The sequence below is a fragment of the Chanodichthys erythropterus genome, chromosome 23, assembly GCF_024489055.1.
Source record: "Chanodichthys erythropterus isolate Z2021 chromosome 23, ASM2448905v1, whole genome shotgun sequence".
Classification (NCBI taxonomy): domain Eukaryota; kingdom Metazoa; phylum Chordata; class Actinopteri; order Cypriniformes; family Xenocyprididae; genus Chanodichthys; species Chanodichthys erythropterus.
The window spans coordinates 32,730,298-32,750,177 of NC_090243.1; the positions used below are offsets into that span (position 1 = coordinate 32,730,298).

The window sequence follows — 19,880 nt, forward strand, 5'->3', positions numbered from 1 at the left end:
AAGAGATGCTTCCAGAGGTCATAGATGCTCTTCTTAATATCATTAATTTATCATTGTCACTAGGAGATATACTGAAATTTTTTAAACTGGCTATTTTTAAACCTCTTATTAAAAAAAACACAACCTGATCCTAGAGAATTAGTCAATTACAGGCCGATCTCAAATCTACCTTTTCTGTCTAAAATACTAGAAAAGGCAGATCGTTACAACCATGTTCATTTTTAGAAAGAAATAGTATCTGGGAGGATTTCCAGTCAGGATTTAGACCGTACCATAGTACTGAGACTGCTCACATTAGAGTTACAAACGATTTGCTCTTATCATCAGATAATGGTTGTTATCTCTCTAGTAGTGTTACTGGATTTCAGTGCTGAATTTGACACTATCGACCACAACATTCTTTTGAATAGACTCAAAAATGATGTTGGTATTACTAGAATTGCATTGACATGGTTCAAATCATCTTTATCTGACCCTTATCAGTTTGTAGCAGTAAATGAAGAGATTGTCATACCGATCACAAGTTCAGTGTGGAGTACCGCAAGGTTCAGTACTAGGACCGTTGCTTTTCACTCTACCCTTGGGAGATATCATTAGTAAGCACAGCATTCGTTTTCACTGTTACACTGATGGTACGTATTACTGGGCAAAGGATTGCCCTCATAGAGGTGAACATGCCAAACTAACAGAAGAGCAGTGTAACATCACACTGTTTTCCAGTGATACTTTGTCATGTGATACAGCCTGCACTAAAACCGTATGTGGAATGGTTTGACCATTACGGTATGTCAGTGGAATAAAAACAGCAGAGCTAAAAAAAAATAATTAGCAAACAGATAGTGTTTTGCCTTCAAGTTTTGCAAATAATTAATCTTGAATATTAAAGATAATTTGAATATTTAATCAAATAAATGCAGGCTTGATGAGCATGAGACTTCTTTCAAAAACTCTGTCAGCAAGCTCACAGAAGTTTTTGTTTTGTTTTTTTCTCACAGATTTGAGAATCATAGTGACCAGATATTGGCCCACATTGGACTGCATGCATATCATACTGAAATCACTGACTAGAAGCAGGATTTTTTTTTCCTCCAGTGCATAGAAACACCAAATGCCAGGTATGTGATGATCACATATATATTTGAACAGGATTTATTTCCAGGTATAACTGTGTACTCAAAATGTGTCTTTGACTCTCATTTATATTAGTTAACTATATTCTAAATAAACTACAAACAAAAAATTATATATTTCTTTTGTCATTGCATTCTTTCTTAGTTCACTCAGTCACATAGCTACCTGACTGAATGGCTTATTATGCGCCTCATTACGGGCAGGGTCTTAATCTCCTCTGGTGTGATTCACAGCATTATTCATGAAGACTCATGCCTACTCGCATATGTAGTGATCAGCAGGCAGACATGAGGGAAGACTCCCCTCATCACCTCATCTGCCATGATGAAAAGGACAGGACTCCAAAACTCACACTTCCAAGAGAAGCAAACAAGGGAATAGATAGGCTAGCAGATAAGCCTATCAAGATAATCACCATGACCATTTGTGGAAAAGAAGAAAGATGACATTAGCATGTCATTGAGCAGGTTAATTCTATCACCATTCTTCCCCATTGATCACCCCAGTCCCTCAGTCGTTAGACCTGAGGTGTAAACTGAACTCCACTCACCAGAAAGGTTTTGCTATGTGACTTGAAGTCACATAGGACACAAAATAGACACAGCAAATCTTCTCCATTTTTATTATAAAGAACTCTATATACTTAATGAGTGTTGTTTGTGTATATGCAAACTATACAAACTTGCCTACCAAGGTATACATTAATGCACGGGTAAAAGGTCGATATAACTCGATGATGTTTGGTCTTTATGTTTTCGGCACAATGCCTAGGGTAATCTGAAATTGGTTTGGAAAGTGAATTATGCATAGGAAAAAGCTTAAAGACATTGCTCTACACGTGAACATTAAGCTATGCAAATGAACCTCATGCAAGAGGGGGGCCATCCAGCAGCCACCTCTGACAGCATCAGCCAATCAAGACACTGCATCTGAAAGGTGCCAATTTGCATTTCCCTCCTTCTCGGGACAGGTTAAAAGACTTGTTTCTGAGACAGATAATTGTTCCAGTTGGGTTGCTGCAGTTTCCCGTTCTGGTTCCAGGCTCCAGTTCTTGTTCCAGTCCCGGTTCAAGGTTCTGGTCCCAAGACCAGACTACAGAGACTACAGAGTTGTGAAGTTGCTCTCTCAAGACTCTGAAGCTCTAAAGAGAGAAACAAGGAAGTTCTGCAAGAAGTGAATTTGGGGAGTTTGAAAACTGCAACAGAGACAACGACTACAAGCTTAGCCCCCCATATTCAAGATATCTTCTGTACCAACTTCAATCCTCTCATCAGAGATCTTCCAGATCTGCGTGTTCCGGATCTGCACTCAACTTCAGAATCTAAAGATCCTTCCGTCTGCGTGTTCCAGGGAATAAGGATAATCTGCACAGACATCAGAACCTTCAAGGCTTCTTCAAGGCTTCTTCTTCTACGTGTTCCAGGAAAAGACCTTCTCTGTGCTCCAGGAGTTCAACATTCACAAGTACTTTGTGTTCAAGGCTGTGAAACAGAAACTCCTTTCTTCCCACTGCAACGCTGCTCAGCTCAACAAGTGGAAGACATCACCTTTGGATTCAGCATGACCAGGCAGATGTAAATATCACTTACCAAACCTCTTTCTAGAGACCTTGGCATTAGTGTATACTGTCAGTATATGATCATCTAATTTGCATTAGATCTTGCATAGCTGATATCAGTTGATAACAAATAAGCTCTCCGTTTATTTGTTAAATTCAGAATAAGGTTTGCCTTATTTCTTCTAGAGAAACTACAGTTTATCTTTCCATAAGATTAACTTTTAACTGCCATAGTAACATCCAACTCGTCCACTTGCATTTATTAATCTTTTTGCACTTTATCCATTCAGTAGTTGTTAGTTACTCTTGTCTATCCTTTTGTTAATAAAATCCCTTTATTACACTATTACACTTGTGTCTTCCTTGTGTTAACGATATCTCACAAATCCTTCAGATTGGTCAGATGATGAACTTCCTCCAATTCATATAATTGTAATTCAGCAAACAATCTTCCATGATTGTTCTTTATTGTCAAGGTGAAACTTGACTGGTGCCCCGAAAATATTGGAAGGAATCATCTGACTCAATATTAATATTAATACAAAATATTAATATTTAAAACCATAAACCACTAAATCTGTGGTACCCTCGAGTGAGGCTAGTCCAAAATCACTACACATATGGCCTTTCTAAACAAAAAGTGTCTCAGAAATTTAAAATCAATACATTGTTTTATGTGACCGAGTAGGCAGGATGATTTTACATCATTTTGAAGCAAAAACTTAAGACTAAAATATACAGTTCTCAAAAGTCTTGTGAAAAAATGTTTAGTATTTGTTTTATCTTATTTCAGTGACTTTTTAAAAAAAAAAAAAACATGCAAATACGTAATTTTCTCAAAAATACAAACATGTACATACTTGTTGCTCACATAATCATTGTAGCCTAGTTTGTGCAGAATATAGTGTAATGAGACTTTTGTCATTAATATGTTTATAAGCAACTGAAAAAAATACAAATGTCAGGGCATGTCAAAACTACTCCAGGACCCCAATTCAGCCTCAGACACAAAGAAGGTTAACTCAACCAGGGGCCGGTTGCATAAACTGCTAAGGCTAGTTTTGCAAGTTCGTCATCCAATTTTTTTTCTTTAAGACTGTTCATCATTTTTTTTTTAAGTCAGTTACATAAAAATCAAATCTAATTTGATACCGGAAATTAAGACTGATTATCCCTAACTAACTGCTAGTTGGTCATACTAGTTCTTAAGACACAATCTTAACATAATGGCTACGTTTATGAAGTGTTAGACTCAGATGTCATGGTCACGGATCGTTGGCTGAACGTCTGATGCATATGGCACACTTATCTGGAAACACTTCCGGAGTTTCGAAGTCGTCATCTGGTTGATTGAATTCTACAGGATGTCTGGGAGACGTGTGTGTTGCGTTCTTTAACGGTTCGCCTGGAAACAAATGCCGTGATGCCAAATCTCCTCATAGAAGAAGAGCGCAGTCATGTTTACAACTGTGACAACCAGGATCAAATAAACACTGGATTTTCGAAAGTATGTGAAGTTCACTGCTACATTAATGCAGTAAACTTGCACAATGTTCTTGAATTAATAATTTATTAGATGCACACTGTTCTGTTTGTAGGGACATTGACTTTCATTTTCACGCCCCTAAACCTGACGTAGAACAAAAAAAACTGTGATTGGTTGTGTGACATGTCAGTCATACATCTTCTTGGGTGGTCCTTGGCCAATGAAATCTGTGATAGATTCCAGACCTTCTGCCATCAGTCTGAAGGTCTGGCTACGAAAGACTAACTGTTGACTGTTTATGCAACTGGCCCCAGCTGAGTCTTTAGCTATTTTCAAGAAATGCATATTTTTTGTCAACCCGTCGAGAAAAAAAAAAAAACCTGGTTATAGTAAGGAAGACAAATTCAATAATTACAGTTACTGATGAAACTATTATATCTATACTTTTTATTACCTGAAAAGAGCAGTTAAGCGCATGTGAGAGTTTGTGTAACTCTTCCTCCACACGTTGGCAGATGGGGCAGTGATCACCATGTAGTGCAACACTATTCACCAGCAAGAAACTGTGAAAATAAACAATACAGAGACAAACTTGCTATTTTTGTTCAAATTTGTTTTTGAGCAAGATTACAAATCTTGGTAGAGGAATTTAACAGAACACAATGCATAGTTTAGATATAATTGTCATGAACCAGATACTACTGATGACTCATCCTGCTAACTTTCTCAAGTCTCTTCAAACTGTTTTTCTCCAAGCGCACTATACCAACATCAGCAAGCATCTACATGAACATGGCAAATTGAAAAAAACACCTTGGAAATGACAGGTATGTTGAACAGGAACTGTTTCAGGAATGGCACAAAGGTGTGTGACTGTTTTAAGTCTCTGTGTTTAGATCAATGTGCTCAATAATGTGCGTTTTTTTGTGCTATAAATAAATTATAATCATTTAAAAAGCCTTTTAAAAAACTTGTTTTGATGCAAAAATTCTAGCCTACAACATACATTTTTCAAAAGTCTTGTGAACAAATATTCATAATAGGTTTTATGGCCTTATTTCAGTGACTTAAAAATAAATATTTTTTCACAAACCACGCATAAACATCATTTTCTCAAACTACAAACTTACATACATACTGCTCACATATTTTAGCAGAGTTTGTGCTGAATACAGTGTAATCAGTGCTCTGACATAATAGCTGACTTTCAGCAGTTATTTCATCTATGGTTCGTAACATTTCTTGCAGATTTCAAATACAAAAATCGGATACAGATAAGTTAGCGCAGTACCATTTATTTGAATGCATTAATGAGAGTGTTTGCATGTATGAATTAGTCATACCATCTCTCTATTAATTGTGAAGCTGTGGTTGTAAGCAGTTACTTCAAAAGTAGAAAAATAAATAAATAAATTTAGAAATTTTAGAAAAATAATTTTCTAAAGCTACTTTAGAGATAAATCACAGGACAGCATTGACAACGAGTTTCTGAGCTCCTCTCTGTGTACACAATCTTCACATGATGTGCAGCTACTGTCTGTATGAGTGTTCGTGTGCCACAATTCATCAGGGCAGTAGCTCAATATAATGATACACATCCGATGGTCTAAAACTGTTGTCAGCCAGATCTGGGCCATATCCAGATAAGCTGTAGGACCTGTGCCTAAACACGAAGCTGGACTGATTTATTTTTGTGATGTTCCTTGATGCTTGTTCTGGAATGAAGTTTGGATTCTTAATACGGACATTAACCACTGTATGTTCCATCATCAATGTTCATCTGTGATCTTTTTGTATTCTCTACCCCTATACACCTGCAGCCATGTGGAGCACATATTTATTTACTTTCTTCAGCTCATACTCACTAATCCCTATCACTGCCATTATAAAGCTTGGATGTGTCAGGATATTTATTAATATTTCTGCGATTATGTTCATCAGAAAGAAGAAAGTCATATACACCAATGATGACTTAAGGGTGAGTAAAGCTTGGGCTAATTTTCATTTCAAAGTGAACTAATCCTTTAAGAAGAATACATCCTGGGAATGGACACCTGAACGTCAATGATCTTTTGAACACTTAAAAGGTTTTTTGAAAAAAGTTCCAGTGTTGATGCCCCCAGACTTCAACTAAACTTTGACTGTGCAAAACGATGCCAGTGACACAGGCTTAGGAGCTGTCCTAACTCAAAAACAGTGATGTAGAACACATAATAGTGTATGCATCCCGCCTGTTACAAGATACTGAAAAATCTCGTGTCGCAGCTGAAAAGGAATGTTACTGTAGCGTGGGGTGTGGAAAAATGGCGACAATAACTAGAGGGTCAACATTTTGAAGTAGTCACTGATAATTCTGCACTCACTTGGGTGTTCAATCGTCGTCGACCAACTTCTCATCTTATAACACAGGTGTCAAACACAAGGCCCGCAGGCCGAATATGGCCCAGAAAGATATCCAATCCAGCCCAGGGGATGATTTGTAAATAATTAAAAAACAGTTATGGTCCACCAGCCATAAATCCAAACAGTTATTAGTTTTATTTTGGCCAATATCTATCCTGGACTTGCAAACAAACTGCTTTTGCAATCATTTCCCTAACTGTCGTTTGTGTGGAAATATTACTCAGTCTTTAAACAGGACGTTAACACAGGCACATGCTGAATACGGACGCAAAGAGAAGAACACACATGCGCCAGCAGAGCAAATACTGTACCAATCCAAGCTCACAGTTTGTGAAATATAGGAAGAAAAAAGCTTTGATCGCCTTATAAGTAACCTATTTTATAAGGGCAGTGCTGCTTTGTGTACAGCAGTAACCAAGGAAACACTACATCGCTGCGGTTCCACAAGCACCACCTACTGTTAGAATGTATTTGCATTTTTATTCAGTCCGTCTGCTATTTTTGTTTTGTGCAGGTGTCTTATGTAGCATAATTTCACAAAACTATAGTCAGACCCATGCTGTTTTTTTTTCTGAAATTATACAATCTAACTTAAAAACAACTGCCCATGCTCCAAAAGTAGTGGTGGGCCGTTATCGGCATTAACATGCTACGTGACGTGAGACTCTTATTGGGCGATAAAAAAAATATTGCCGTTAATCTATTTTCAAAGTTGGGTTGGGAGCTGGGTCTATTCTACGCAAGCTATGATGACTTTCACCTTGATATTTTAGCGCGGATGTATACCTAGCCGAATTGACCCTTCGCAAAGACCCGCCCCCTTAGTTACTGTTGCTTTATCTGTCAAGCTGTGGCGCTGTCAAACCACACACAGTGATAAATGCATCACGGAGCAAAGAGGACACTGACAACACGTCGACAGACAAGACAGAGCAGGTTACTTATGATATCAAACAAAGTCCCAGCTTTAAAACTATGTTGTTTTTTAAAGAAATTCAAACAATAAAAACCGTTTTGTTGCACTTTAATGTGTCGTGACCATGATGATCTCTTACTACGAGTCCATTTATAGCATCAAATAAACATGAATGAACATGAGAATCAATGTTGTTTCAAACGTGGAAAGATGTCAATATACAAAATTTTTCAAGTTTAACTCCACTGAGGTTAATCTTCTAACTCCTGACTGCTTTGTCGGACAAAATGGCGGATTACTTTTAGTCATTATTTGGGTAGCACACATATTCTGAATGTTTTCGGCAGAATTCAAATGAGGTATTTTAATCTAGATTAATCTAGATTAATTTCAAGATTACAGTGAGATTAATCTAGATTAAAAAAAAAAAAAATCTATGCCCACCACTATCCAAAAGTCTTTGGGGATGCTGCTAAGGCTAAAACTGTAGACCCTAACCATATTCATTATATGTAATGGCACTCCTTTTAGATGCACACCCAATCCTCATGAGCGTCAGTCCCTGCAAGTAGTTGTACCAGCTCCTCTAAAGCAGTAGTTTCTGCAATATGCCCATGATAATACATTAAGTGGGCATTTGGGACGAATGAAGACTACACAAGGCCATGGCGGAGGATTTGTTGCCAAACAGAGCTTGAGCCGATTGCTCAATGTGGTGTATTGGCCGATGATTCACAAAAACAGCTGGGATTTATTGTAAATGATGCCAAATATGTCAGCAGTACAAGCCTCATATAACCAAGCTGACAGGTTATTTGCAATCCACTCTAGTTGAAGAGCCTGGTTACATGCTTGGTGGGGACATTCCCAAAAAGTCTTAAAAGGGGTGGTTCAGTGGTTTTTTTCTAGGCTTGATTGTGTTTTTGGGGTGCAAAACTTCTTAATGCTTTATTAAAAAAAAACAAAAAAAAACAAAAAAAAAACGTATTTTTCATATTTTACCTTTATTCTACACAGCTGTTTCCATTGACATTTGAACGGCTCATTTGACTTCCTGTTTCTATGAAGCCACTCCCTCCAAAATACGCAATGGGCTCCGATTGGTTAGCTGGACCAGTGTATTGTGATTCACTGAAGTGTCCGGAACCACTACGCCCCTTACCATTAGTTGTTACATGTGCTTCAGGGGAAATGTAAATAATGGTGTCTATATTGCTGTATCAAATTGAGCCCGAATCAGACCCAGATGAAGAAGGTCAAGCAGAACTCAAAGGTCAAAGCAGAAGCTTGTTGTAGTCCAAACTGATCATTTTTGTAGGCATTAAACTGCCATAACTTTAAAAGACAATATCTCTGTTTGCATTGAACTTTCAGTGCTATAACTTTGCAGATACTGTTTATGCTCAAGCAGCAACATTACACACTAACTAAAGTTAAAAAAGTGAAATTGCAATGAACCACCCCTTTAAACATTATGATTATCTGTTGGTCATTGTGGACTACTGCAGTAAGTGGGTTGAACTATTCTCAATAAGAACAGCAAAAGCCCCTCTAATAGCTGAGATCCTCATAAGAGAAATCTTAACTCGCTGGGGAACACCTGCTTACTTGGTTTCAGACCGTGGTCCTCAATTTACTTCCCAACTGATAAACATCACCTGTAAAAGATGGGGAGTGACCCAGAAACTTACCACGTCACATCATCCACAGATTAACTTCACCGAAGGAATCAACAAAACTCTCAAGACCATGATCACCTCATTTGTCAAGAAGAATCTTAGGCACAGGGACAGATGGATCTCCAAGTTCTGTTTTGCAATTAACTTTTCATGGCAGGAAAGCACAGCCTACACTCCAGCTGAGATTGCACTCAGACATAAGCTCAAGGGTCCTTTGGAGCATCTGGCACAACAACCTCCCAACCAGGACAAAGAAGCTTATGAGGTCATTGAACGCACACAAGCTCTCCTGGAAAGAGTTAGAGAAAGTGTACGGGCTCAAACCCTTCAATAGAAGCACTACAACCATCGAAGGAGACATGAGTTCTTTCAACCAGGGGATTTAGTGTGGGTACAATCTCATCCTCAGTCTCGTGCTGACAATGCATTTATGGTCAAGTTAGCTGCAAAGTGGAAAGGTCCAGCAAAGATTAAAAAGCAGCTCAACAAGGTAAACTATGTAGTTACAATTGTAGACCATCCTGATCAATGTGATACTTACCATTTGGTTTTCCTCCCTATCACTAGGGGGAGTTTAGGAGGGTAACCATGCTAGCTCATCCTTTTATAGGAGAGTGAGTAAGATTGTAGCCATGTGCTGTAGCAGGGCTGGGAGCTCATCTCTGTTCAAGCTGTTGTATGGACCCTATTCTTAAGAACATTGTTCTTTCAGTTCAATGTAAGTGATTTTTTTTGGTTTTGTTGGTTGGGTTGTGTATATATGCATATGGAATGTTTCATGTTTGGTCTGATTTAATTTTTTTTGTATACAAAGGGTTTTTTTTTGTGGGTGCATGGGCTGTACCAATCATCAACCATGAGTATTGAAAAGAGTAAAGACTATTTCATCCATCAACCATCATTTGGACTGATTTATTCTTGTGATGTTCCTTGATGCTTGTTCTGGAATAAGGACTGGATTCTTAATATGGACATTAACCACAGTGTGTTTCATCATCAATGTACATCTGTGATATTTTTGTATTCTCTACCCCTATAAGAAGTGTGTTGTAAGGTAGTGTGGTCTCATGTCTATATGGGGTTATGTTCAATAATGTATTTTTTCCAATGAATGTTTTTTCTTTTTTTGATCTATATTGTAATGGGGTTAAATACTTAGAAATACAGTTGGTGGATGATCCCCCTCATATTTTGTGTGACTGGTTGTTTTATTTTAGCCAGTGTTACAGTGTCTGAAGGGCAACAACACAGCTGAACAGGCACAGACAGAGGTGAACAGACACAATGTTTGCAACAATCATAATTCCATAATTCAAGCCGCCCAAACTTCAGCTCTGGTCGTATCATGGGGAAACAGCAAACGACAGTGCAGTGATTGGACTGAATGAGCTCTTTGTAATGAATAAATGCAGAAAAGTGCTCAGAAACTGATGAAGTCAGCTCGTACATCCAGCCCCGACTGGAGCCCTGGCAGACCTTGCATGATTAAATATAATGAGATTTCTAGTTGAAGTGAAAAGCTATCTTGTGATATTGCCATGATGGAGTGTGAGGGTGAAATTAGGATAGAATATGCCAATGCTATGTTTACATTATGCCTCCTCTGTCGTTTTGCTTTTTATAGAAATAAAAACCATTTAATTCAGTTGGATAATGATTGCTTCAATTCATCTAGCTCATCCAAGATAATCCAAAATGAGCTGCAGAGTCATACGTAGTGCAACAGGAACCAGAGTTCACTGATCACATGACAAGTAAGTGACTGACAAGACCATGGCAGAGGATTTGTTTTATCTTGTAGAATGCGTGCTCAGCACCTCCGCTCCCTATTCAGAGTATGCGCAATTGCGAAATTGAAAGCAAAAGTAAAAAGCAAGTGTGCATTCAAACGTGATTTCAACACCCGGCATTTTGAAAGTGCCTCCCTGATAGAGCTTAGATTCTCCGCCCGAGCCTGGATATTTCCCGCCACCGTTCTCGGGCCGGGCCGGGTCGGGCCCTTGATAAAGCACGTCACATGTCATGCACAGCGTCTCGTCCTCTCGCTCTCGCACTCACAGTCTAGCACACGTTACGCATCACACCTGCTGTGCGTGCTGTACTATTCAGTAGCTTAAGTGCAACATGGAGCTTGAAGCAAAGAAAGAAATTAAAACGGGAGAATTAACTTTGAGCAAGTTTGGAGGAAAATCGGAGATATGGAAACATTTTAAAGTAGTTGTGGGGAGTGACAACATATGTGTTGGCTTTGTCTCGTGCATTAAATGCGGCACACTGCTCGCCTATGACAGCAAAAAAACGGGGACTTCTGAATAAACAAACAACGCAGTTTACATGCTTCTTCCTTGTCGTATTATTCATTAAGATAATAATTAATAAATGCACGCACAATTATGAACTTGATAAATGTTACAGATATGTTTTACTATGCACAAATGCCTTTCAACTTACATGTGCAAAATTCAGAATTAAATGAATGTGCTGCAATTTGTACAAAAAGAGAGTCTGTAGTAGCCTATGTGTTTTAGCCATTAAATAAGCACATTTAGTTTCAAGTTTAAGTTTTGTTTTGAAGAAAGATTTTCTTTAAAGTGAATTTCGTTTAGTATAAACGTATTGTATCTTAATTTTAATACATTTTTCATCAACCAATTGCCTGGATTTAATACATAAAAAGCAATATAGCAGACAATATAATAATGACAGGAGGCGCCGGTGCACGGCGGTCATACTTACACATTTGAAACTCGTAACAAGCTGTCACCGAATTTACAAATGCACATCTTGCTTGTTGCTCACACACATATGTTGAAATAATATGTTGAAGTAACATTATTAATAATAATTAATCTTTAAGAATATTTGATTGAATGCTGAATGTTGTGCTTGTTCAATTTAATAAAATTAAAACTTTAATTATGATAATTAAAATAATTGAATATTTAATATTGAGTGGCCAATTTTTTGCTCATTTATTAATAGTATTTACAGCTGCTGGTCATATAATTAGAATATCATCAAAAAGTTGATTTATTTCACTAATTCCATTCAAAAAGTGAAACTTGTATATTATATTCATTCATTACATACAGACTGATATATTTCAAATGTTTATTACTTTTAATTTTGATGATTATCACTGACAACTAAGGAAAATCCTAAATTCAGTATCTCAGAAAATTAGAATATTGTGAAAAGGTTCAATATTGAAGACACCTGGTGCCACACTTTTATCAGCTAATTAACTCAAAACACCTGCAAAGGCCTTTAAATGATCTCTCAGTCTAGTTCTGTAGGCTACACAATCATGGGGAAGACTGCTGACTTGACAGTTGTCCAAAAGATGACCATTGACACCTTGCACAAGGAGAGCAAGACACAAAAGGTCATTGCAAAAGGGACTAGCTGTTCTCAGAGCTCTGTGTCCAAGCACATTAATAGAGAGGCAAAGGGAAGGAAAAGATGTGGTATAAAAAAAAGTGTACAAGCAATAGGGATAACCGCACCCTGGAGAGGATTGTGAAACAAAACCCATTTAAAAATGTGGGGGAGATTCACAAAGAGTGGACTGCAGCTGGAGTCAGTGCTTCAAGAACCACTACGCACAGTCGTATGCAAGACATGGGTTTCAGCTGTCGCATTCCTTGTGTCAAGCCACTCTTGAACAACAGACAGCGTCAGAAGCGTCTCGCCTGGGCTAAAGTGGTCCAAAGTTATGTTCTCTGATGAAAGTAAATTTTGCATTTCCTTTGGAAATCAAGGTCCCAGAGTCTGAAGGAAGAGAGGAGAGGCACACAATCCACATTGCTTGAGGTCCCGTGTAAAGTTTCCACAGTCAGTGATGGTTTGGGGTGCCATGTCATCTGCTGGTGTTGGTCCACTGTGTTTTCTGAGGTCCAAGGTCAACGCAGCCATATACCAGGAAGTTTTAGAGCACTTCATGCTTCCTGCTACTGACCAACTTTATGGAGATGCAGATTTCATTTTCCAATAGACCCTTTTACAGCCCACGTGATCAAATAGTTGCGCGCGCATTTTGGCAACGGAAGTGGTGTTGTTGCCTATTGGTTTTAACGTGTTAGCAACTCTGAAAGTTTTTCAGGGCTCTCAAGTGTAACGCACTGAGCGTGACAGTCACTCATTTCGGTCTTTTGTCACGCACTCCCGCCACACATTGTATTTCTCACGCAGAAAAACTATATTTCATATTTAATATGCCGCTGCGCCGGGCAGGAATCAAGCGCGCCTCCCCTGGAGTAGCCTGTCACTTATCAGCCAATCAAAAAAAAGAGGCTACACAGTAGCCAATCAGAAAATAGCACTATTGTATCTGGGTAAGATTTAACGCAACAACCAATGAAAAAAAAAAGCATACCCTGGAATTGTTCACCAACATCCTCGTTCACCCACAGAGGAAAACACTGGAGCTCTGAGCATCACTTTGAGCACAGAATAAGTCATGGTTTCCTATTTTAATGTTAAAACAAATTCACAGCTTGTTTGACACAAACAATGACAACTTGACTGCTGTTAGAGAATGTTTCCCAGATAATCAGCATCAGTTTTTCATGAGTGTCTGAACTTAGTCAACAGATTTACAGCCTGTTCATTGAAAACACCTGCTCAGTAGTCTAGACCTAGTTATATTTTCGTTATCACACGATGACTGACATTTTGTCACATTAAACATCTCTCTCTCCAAATAGGCTTAATAATTTTATTAGCACTAAATAAATTATAGTGTATTACATCGTCAATGTTATTGGTCACTTTAAAAATCATGTCATGTTGTTGGATATTTGTCATTCTTGCCTGTCTTTAAAACTTGAGAGCCCTGGTTTATGTGTATATATCTGGTCACTGTTTTTGGCCATCTGCTAACGTCTTCTATCCACTCAACTACACAGATCTGATAGCCGGATACCATTTGATAAAGTCAACTTTTTAAAATAACTTTGTCTGTGTTGCTTAATCCGCTCGCAAAGCTGTAGATATATATATCACTTTCGGAGCTGCTAACACATTAGAACCTATGGGGAACAACACTACTTCCATTGCCAAAATGCGCGCGCATACGTTGCTACGTCATCATTGTGTACAAACAGTAAAAGGGTTTATAGGACTTGACACCTGCACACAGTGCCAAAGCTACCAGTTCCTGGTTTAAGGACCATGGTGTCCCTGTTCTTAATTGGCCGGCAAACTCGCCTGACCTTAACCCCATAGAAAATTTATGGGGTATTGTGAAGAGGAAGATGTGAAATGCCAGACCCAACAATGCAGAAGAGCTGAAGGCCACTATCAGGGCAACCTGGGCTCTCATAACACCGGAGCAGTGCCACAAACTGATCGACTCCATGCCACGCCGCATTGCTGCAGTAATTCAGGCAAAAGGAGCCCCAACTAAGTATTGAGTGCTGTACATGCTCATACTTTTCATGTTCATACTTTTCAGTTGGCCAAGATTTCTAAAAATCCTTTCTTTGTATTGGTCTTTAGTAATATTCTAATTTTCTGAGATACTGAATTTGGGATTTCCTTAGTTGTCAGTTATAATCATCAAAATTAAAAGAAATAAACATTTGAAATATATCAGTCTGTGTGTAATGAATGAATATAATATACAAGTTTCGAATTTTGAATGGAATTAGTGAAATAAATCAACTTTTTGATAATATTCTAATTATATGACCAGCACCTGTACATAATAAATATATAACTGCGCAGTGATCTAGCACACCAGCACCTGCGTTAAAAAAAAAAAATCTGGCGCCGCCCCTGGTTATAACGGCCCACATATTAAAAATGTATAATTACAGTGAATGTGTCGGGCCGGGCCGGGCCGGGCACGGACACAACGTGCTCGGGCAGGATCGGGCTTGATTTGTTGGGTCCGATCTAAGCTCTACTCCCTGATGCATGCAGATATCTCCAAATGTGAAAGCTATCTTAGGCTGGGCTGTGTAGTTGTAACCATCTCTTAGCTCAGTATCATACTTGAAGAAAAATGTGGTCTCTAAGTTGCACTTTGAATATTAAGAGAGTCCTCTGATTATGGCTGCACTTATTGTTTGAATTTATTGCCAGGACAATAGCAAAAAATGGCAGATGGAGCAATAATAACTGACATGATTCATGATAACATGATATTTTTAGTGATATTTGTAATTTGTCTTTCTAAATGTTTTGTTAGCATGTTGCTAATGTACTGTTAAATGTGGTTAAAGTTACCATCGTTTCTTACTGTATTCACGGAGACAAGAGCCGTCGCTATTTTCATTTTTAAACACTTGCAGTCTGTATAATGCATAAACACAACTTCATTCTTTATAAATCTCTCCAACAGTGTAACATTAGCCGTTAGCCATGGAGCATAGCCTCAAATGTAAACATAAAAAAAACCCACTGTACTTACGCGATTAGACATGCTGCATGACGAACACTTTGTAAAGATCCATTTTGAGGGTTATATTAGCGGTTTGAACTTTTTTATGTTGTTTAAGGCAAGCGCGAGCTCTTGGGGCGTGGAGCACCAGATTTAAAGGGCCACACACCCTGAATCGGCTTATTTCTAATTATGCCCTAAAATAGGCAGTTAAAAAAATGAATTAAAAAAAAATCTATGGGTTATTTTGAGCTGAAACTTCACAGATACATTCAGGGGACACCTTAGACTTATATTACATCTTTTTTTAAAAAAGTTCCACTTTTAATAAGACCAAGAGAAAACAGTTTTCATTCATTTTATACTGTTTTTATTTCTATGATGAATTTGTGAGTTCAGTTAGGAGGTCAAAAGTTAGAAGTAGAAAGGTAGAAGCTCATAAATCATGTACAGTTCTAAGGTCTGAAGAGACTCATATGAAATCATACAGCAGAGAAACCAGTCAGTTGAGTTTGTGGCAAACTTTTTACAGTGCTTGATTACTGTTGTCTTTTACTGCGTATGATAATTTATACTCAAAGTAGAACTGAAAAGAAATTCATTACAAGATGATTAATTTAAAATATTTCAAGTGCACCTGCAGACTATTTTTCCAGTCATGTATTTCGTCATTGAGAATTTCTTAAATATACTGTGTAAAAATTTCTTCTCGTCTCATTCTCATGAACTCAATCTCATGGCTCGTGTCTTATCTTGTCCCCTAAGATACCTGTATCATTGCACCCCTAGTATTTATGCATTGACATCAGAATCTGTGACATTGCTCCGACTTTGCTTTTCAAACCGGAAGTACAAAATTGTTCGACAAAATGCAACTTATTTCCACTTATGGATAAACTTAATGTGTACTTTTAGTGTTTTCAATGATGTGCAATCTGTACCTATCTGTTCACATCTCAAAAATGTGTTTTGGGGTTTTAAAGTGTTTCATGACCCTTTAGGAAACTTACTTGACTCCTCTAATGGTGAGGATCCTTGCTGATGTCACATTAAATACTTGCTCAAACCGCTCCAACTTCTGTTTAGTCATTCTGCCAAAGGAGGAGAAAGAGAATAATGGAACCACACCTTAGTCAAATCAGGCTCCTGTACACACCTTCTGAAAATGTCTTAAATATAAAATGACCTTCTACACCTGTCAGTCTTACTGCTAAATACTAATCTGAGATGTTGACAGCATGCTACAATAAATGTTACATTTGCAAATCCATATTCTTGTGTCAAAATAAATAAACATTTTTCAAAAATGGTAACATTCAAGTCAAGTTAACAATTTTAAATTAGGACTACATGATTTGTAAAAAAAAAAAAAAAGTGATTCTTTTAAAATATTTTTTGATACTGCAAATATTTTATATATACTGCAATCCTTACTGAAATATGATAAAGTGAAAACGTATTACTCTGACTCGGAAGCTCTAATGGACAATATGGGTGTGTGCAAACCACACATTACCACACATTTGCTGTACAGGTCAACTGTAACCCTTAAACTCACTCGTTATGGAAGCCGATGTCATGATTCCCTATAAGAACCACAAGCTTTGTGTCACTAGAATGACGGAAGATCCGTATAAAACGTCTGACATCATCTTCCCAGTCCTGAGTGGAAAGTAAAGCACAGTTATAATAGCTGATGACAGTGGCAAATTTTAATTTGAAACTATTCTGATTTATGACATTTCTCTGTTTAAAATATGAACCTACAAATTGGTATCTGGTTCTCTTTTGATGTGATTTTTTTTTTTCATACATTTTTTTATATTTTACCTTCTGAAATTTATCTCAAAGCTCAGAAAAGGGATTTGATTACTGCCATATGCATTATTTAAAACCCATATAAAAAGTTATACATGTGAAGTTTATCTTTTGTGTTTGACTGTAAATTTATAACTGACTTGATACTTTAAGGATTTATCAGTGATCAAAAAAGATAATCCATTAGTCCTGTGAGATTAAACAATGTTTAAAAAAACTGAGAACAATAAGCAAAGACACATTTCACAAAGATGTGGTACTTTAAAGGGTTAAAAATTATGTCATTAATTACTCACCTTCATGACGTTCCTCACCCGCAAGACCTTTGTAAGACACGTAAGACCACCACTTTCGATGTCTTTAGTACCTTTCTGGACCTTGAAAGTGGTGGTTAAATTGCTGTCTATGGATGAGTCAGATACATCTTGGATTCATCAAAAATACCTTAATTTGTGTTCCAAAGATGAACAAAGGTCTTACGGGTGGGAAACGACATGAAGGTAATTAATGACAGAATTTTCATTTTTGAAAAAAATGAACTAACACTTTTATGTTATAAACTCACAATTGTGGGGGCAAAAAAGTCAAAATTGTGAGATAAAAAGTCACCTTTACCTTTTTTTACCAAGTTACCATTACCTTTTTTTATTCAGTGGTGGAAACACGCTTCTATAGTACTCAGTTTAAAAACTGTACACAGTTGTATCAACTGTACCTTCCCATGGATTTGTAACTCATTCTCTTAGAGTCCCTGTAAAGTCAATTCTGAGAATTGTTTCTAAACACATTATAAATGTTACAAATATATTTCTGAAACACATTACAAAGACTGTGAACGTACGAATGTAGTACTGAATTGTGGAGCTAGACCGTATTTCACCAATTCTGTGTTCAGGATTTTTTTCAGGATTAGCATTAGTGGCTCACCAGCTCAATCGCGAGTTACTGTCATTACCGATATTACTGCCACTACTACAGCCTACATTTTGCTTGCTAGCTATGCCTTTGTCACGCAAACGCATATTACCTGGTTGCGATTGTTGTATGTTAAAGGTAGTATTGTGTTTGTCCAGTAGGGGGCAGTGATGCATGGTGTGGTGGGCTGTAGCACTGTTAAAAGCAGAGAAGAGCGCGTAGTCTGAGAGCGCTGGTGTGTGCAGTGCCCAAGGAAGTCGACCGGAAGTTGAAGTCGGCCGGGTGCCGCCATCTTGTAGCAGAACTTCACTTGCGTTAGCATCCCCATTAACTCCCATTCATTTTGGCGTCACTTTGACAGTGAATAACTTTACGTCTGAGGCGTTTAAAGACTCCATTTGTCCATTATTTATTTCCAAAGATACACGACAATGTATAAAGGGCTCCATTACCTTCTATGTTACATTATGGCCCCGTAGAAACAGTTTTTGTAAAAATAAGCTAACGATTGCGTCATAACCACTCGACTCTCTGTCGCACAGAAGAGAAGTTACCGTACAGACAAGAAGAGAAGCTCGCAGGCAATCGGGGAGACGTCAAGAGAGAAGCCTACTGGCGTTACATTTTAAAATACTATACAAACTAATTAATCAGAATACTTACTCCTTCTCACTCACGCCAAAGAACTCCCCGCTCAAGCTCGCCGTCTCTGCAAGATTAACGATGGCAGTTTGCACGCACAGCTACTAGAAGATTTACATCTGTCAGACAGGTTGCTGACGTCATCAAGCTTAGTTTGAGTCTGCGCGTCAGAAAAGGAAGTGCTAAAAATCGCTAAAAATGGGCTTCACTTGTCTCAATTGAGTTCCAATGGGGTCGCTGTGTCCATTTCTTTTACTGTCTATGGGTGTGTGTTTGTTGCTTGCTGCCAAGATGGGTCCTCAATAAAGAAGCCCATTAAGAAGTTCAGTTCTCTGGAGTTTTTCTATTGTATTCAAGATACAACACAATATACAAAACGTCTCCTATCCTACACGTCATTTAAATGTATATAAAAATCTGGATTTCCTACTTTGATAAACGCATGTCAAAATCATTTGTTTAGTGTTTTATGTCTTTTTGGAGATGGTCCGAAATTAAAGCGAAGGCAAGATATTTAAAGTTTTCCTCCGTGATTCAGTTGCCATGACATCCAGTGAGCATATACTTTTGATGTAATTGGGCGCAAATCGCGCGACGCGACACTTCACGCGCAGTAAGCGTTTGAATGGGTGTGGAGCAGTGGTTCTCAACCTGCGGCCCAGCACAAATGTAAATGCGGCCCGCAATATGCCGACCACAATAATAATAATAGCCTAATAATAAAAAAAATTAGTATACAATTTATTTTTGTTTTAAAATTTAAATTAAAGTGAATTAAAAAAAAATAAATGAGCTATAATGCTTTATTTGTCATATAAAATAATTGATTTATTCATTTATTATTTTCAGACATCAGGCAATGTAGGCTAATGACGCAATCACTCAATTAACGAAACACAAGTGTGCGCTTAGGAAGAATTCAAACAGTAGCCATTAATTTTGTAAAT

At 37.8% G+C, this 19,880-nt stretch overlaps 2 protein-coding genes across 23 annotated transcripts in view; one reads left to right on the plus strand and one right to left on the minus strand.

Annotated features, from left to right (window-relative positions):
* mppe1 (metallophosphoesterase 1) overlaps positions 1-19,880 on the minus strand; it is a 323,001-nt gene that overhangs the window by 249,021 nt on the left and 54,100 nt on the right. For all 22 annotated transcript variants that reach the window (XR_010893769.1, XM_067377835.1, XM_067377834.1 and 19 more), the window contains 3 exons: positions 17,117-17,220; positions 16,569-16,649; positions 4,630-4,738 (listed from right to left, as the gene is read on the minus strand). Coding sequence is in view for 21 of the 22 variants with exons in the window: in XM_067377835.1 (XP_067233936.1) it covers positions 4,630-4,738; positions 16,569-16,649; positions 17,117-17,220 (294 nt within the window). In the remaining variant the exon portion in view is untranslated. The remainder of the gene's footprint in view (positions 1-4,629; positions 4,739-16,568; positions 16,650-17,116; positions 17,221-19,880) is intronic.
* Positions 1-19,880, plus strand: part of LOC137013837 (uncharacterized) — a 49,405-nt gene that overhangs the window by 20,350 nt on the left and 9,175 nt on the right. The gene's annotated exons all lie outside the window — the stretch shown is intronic.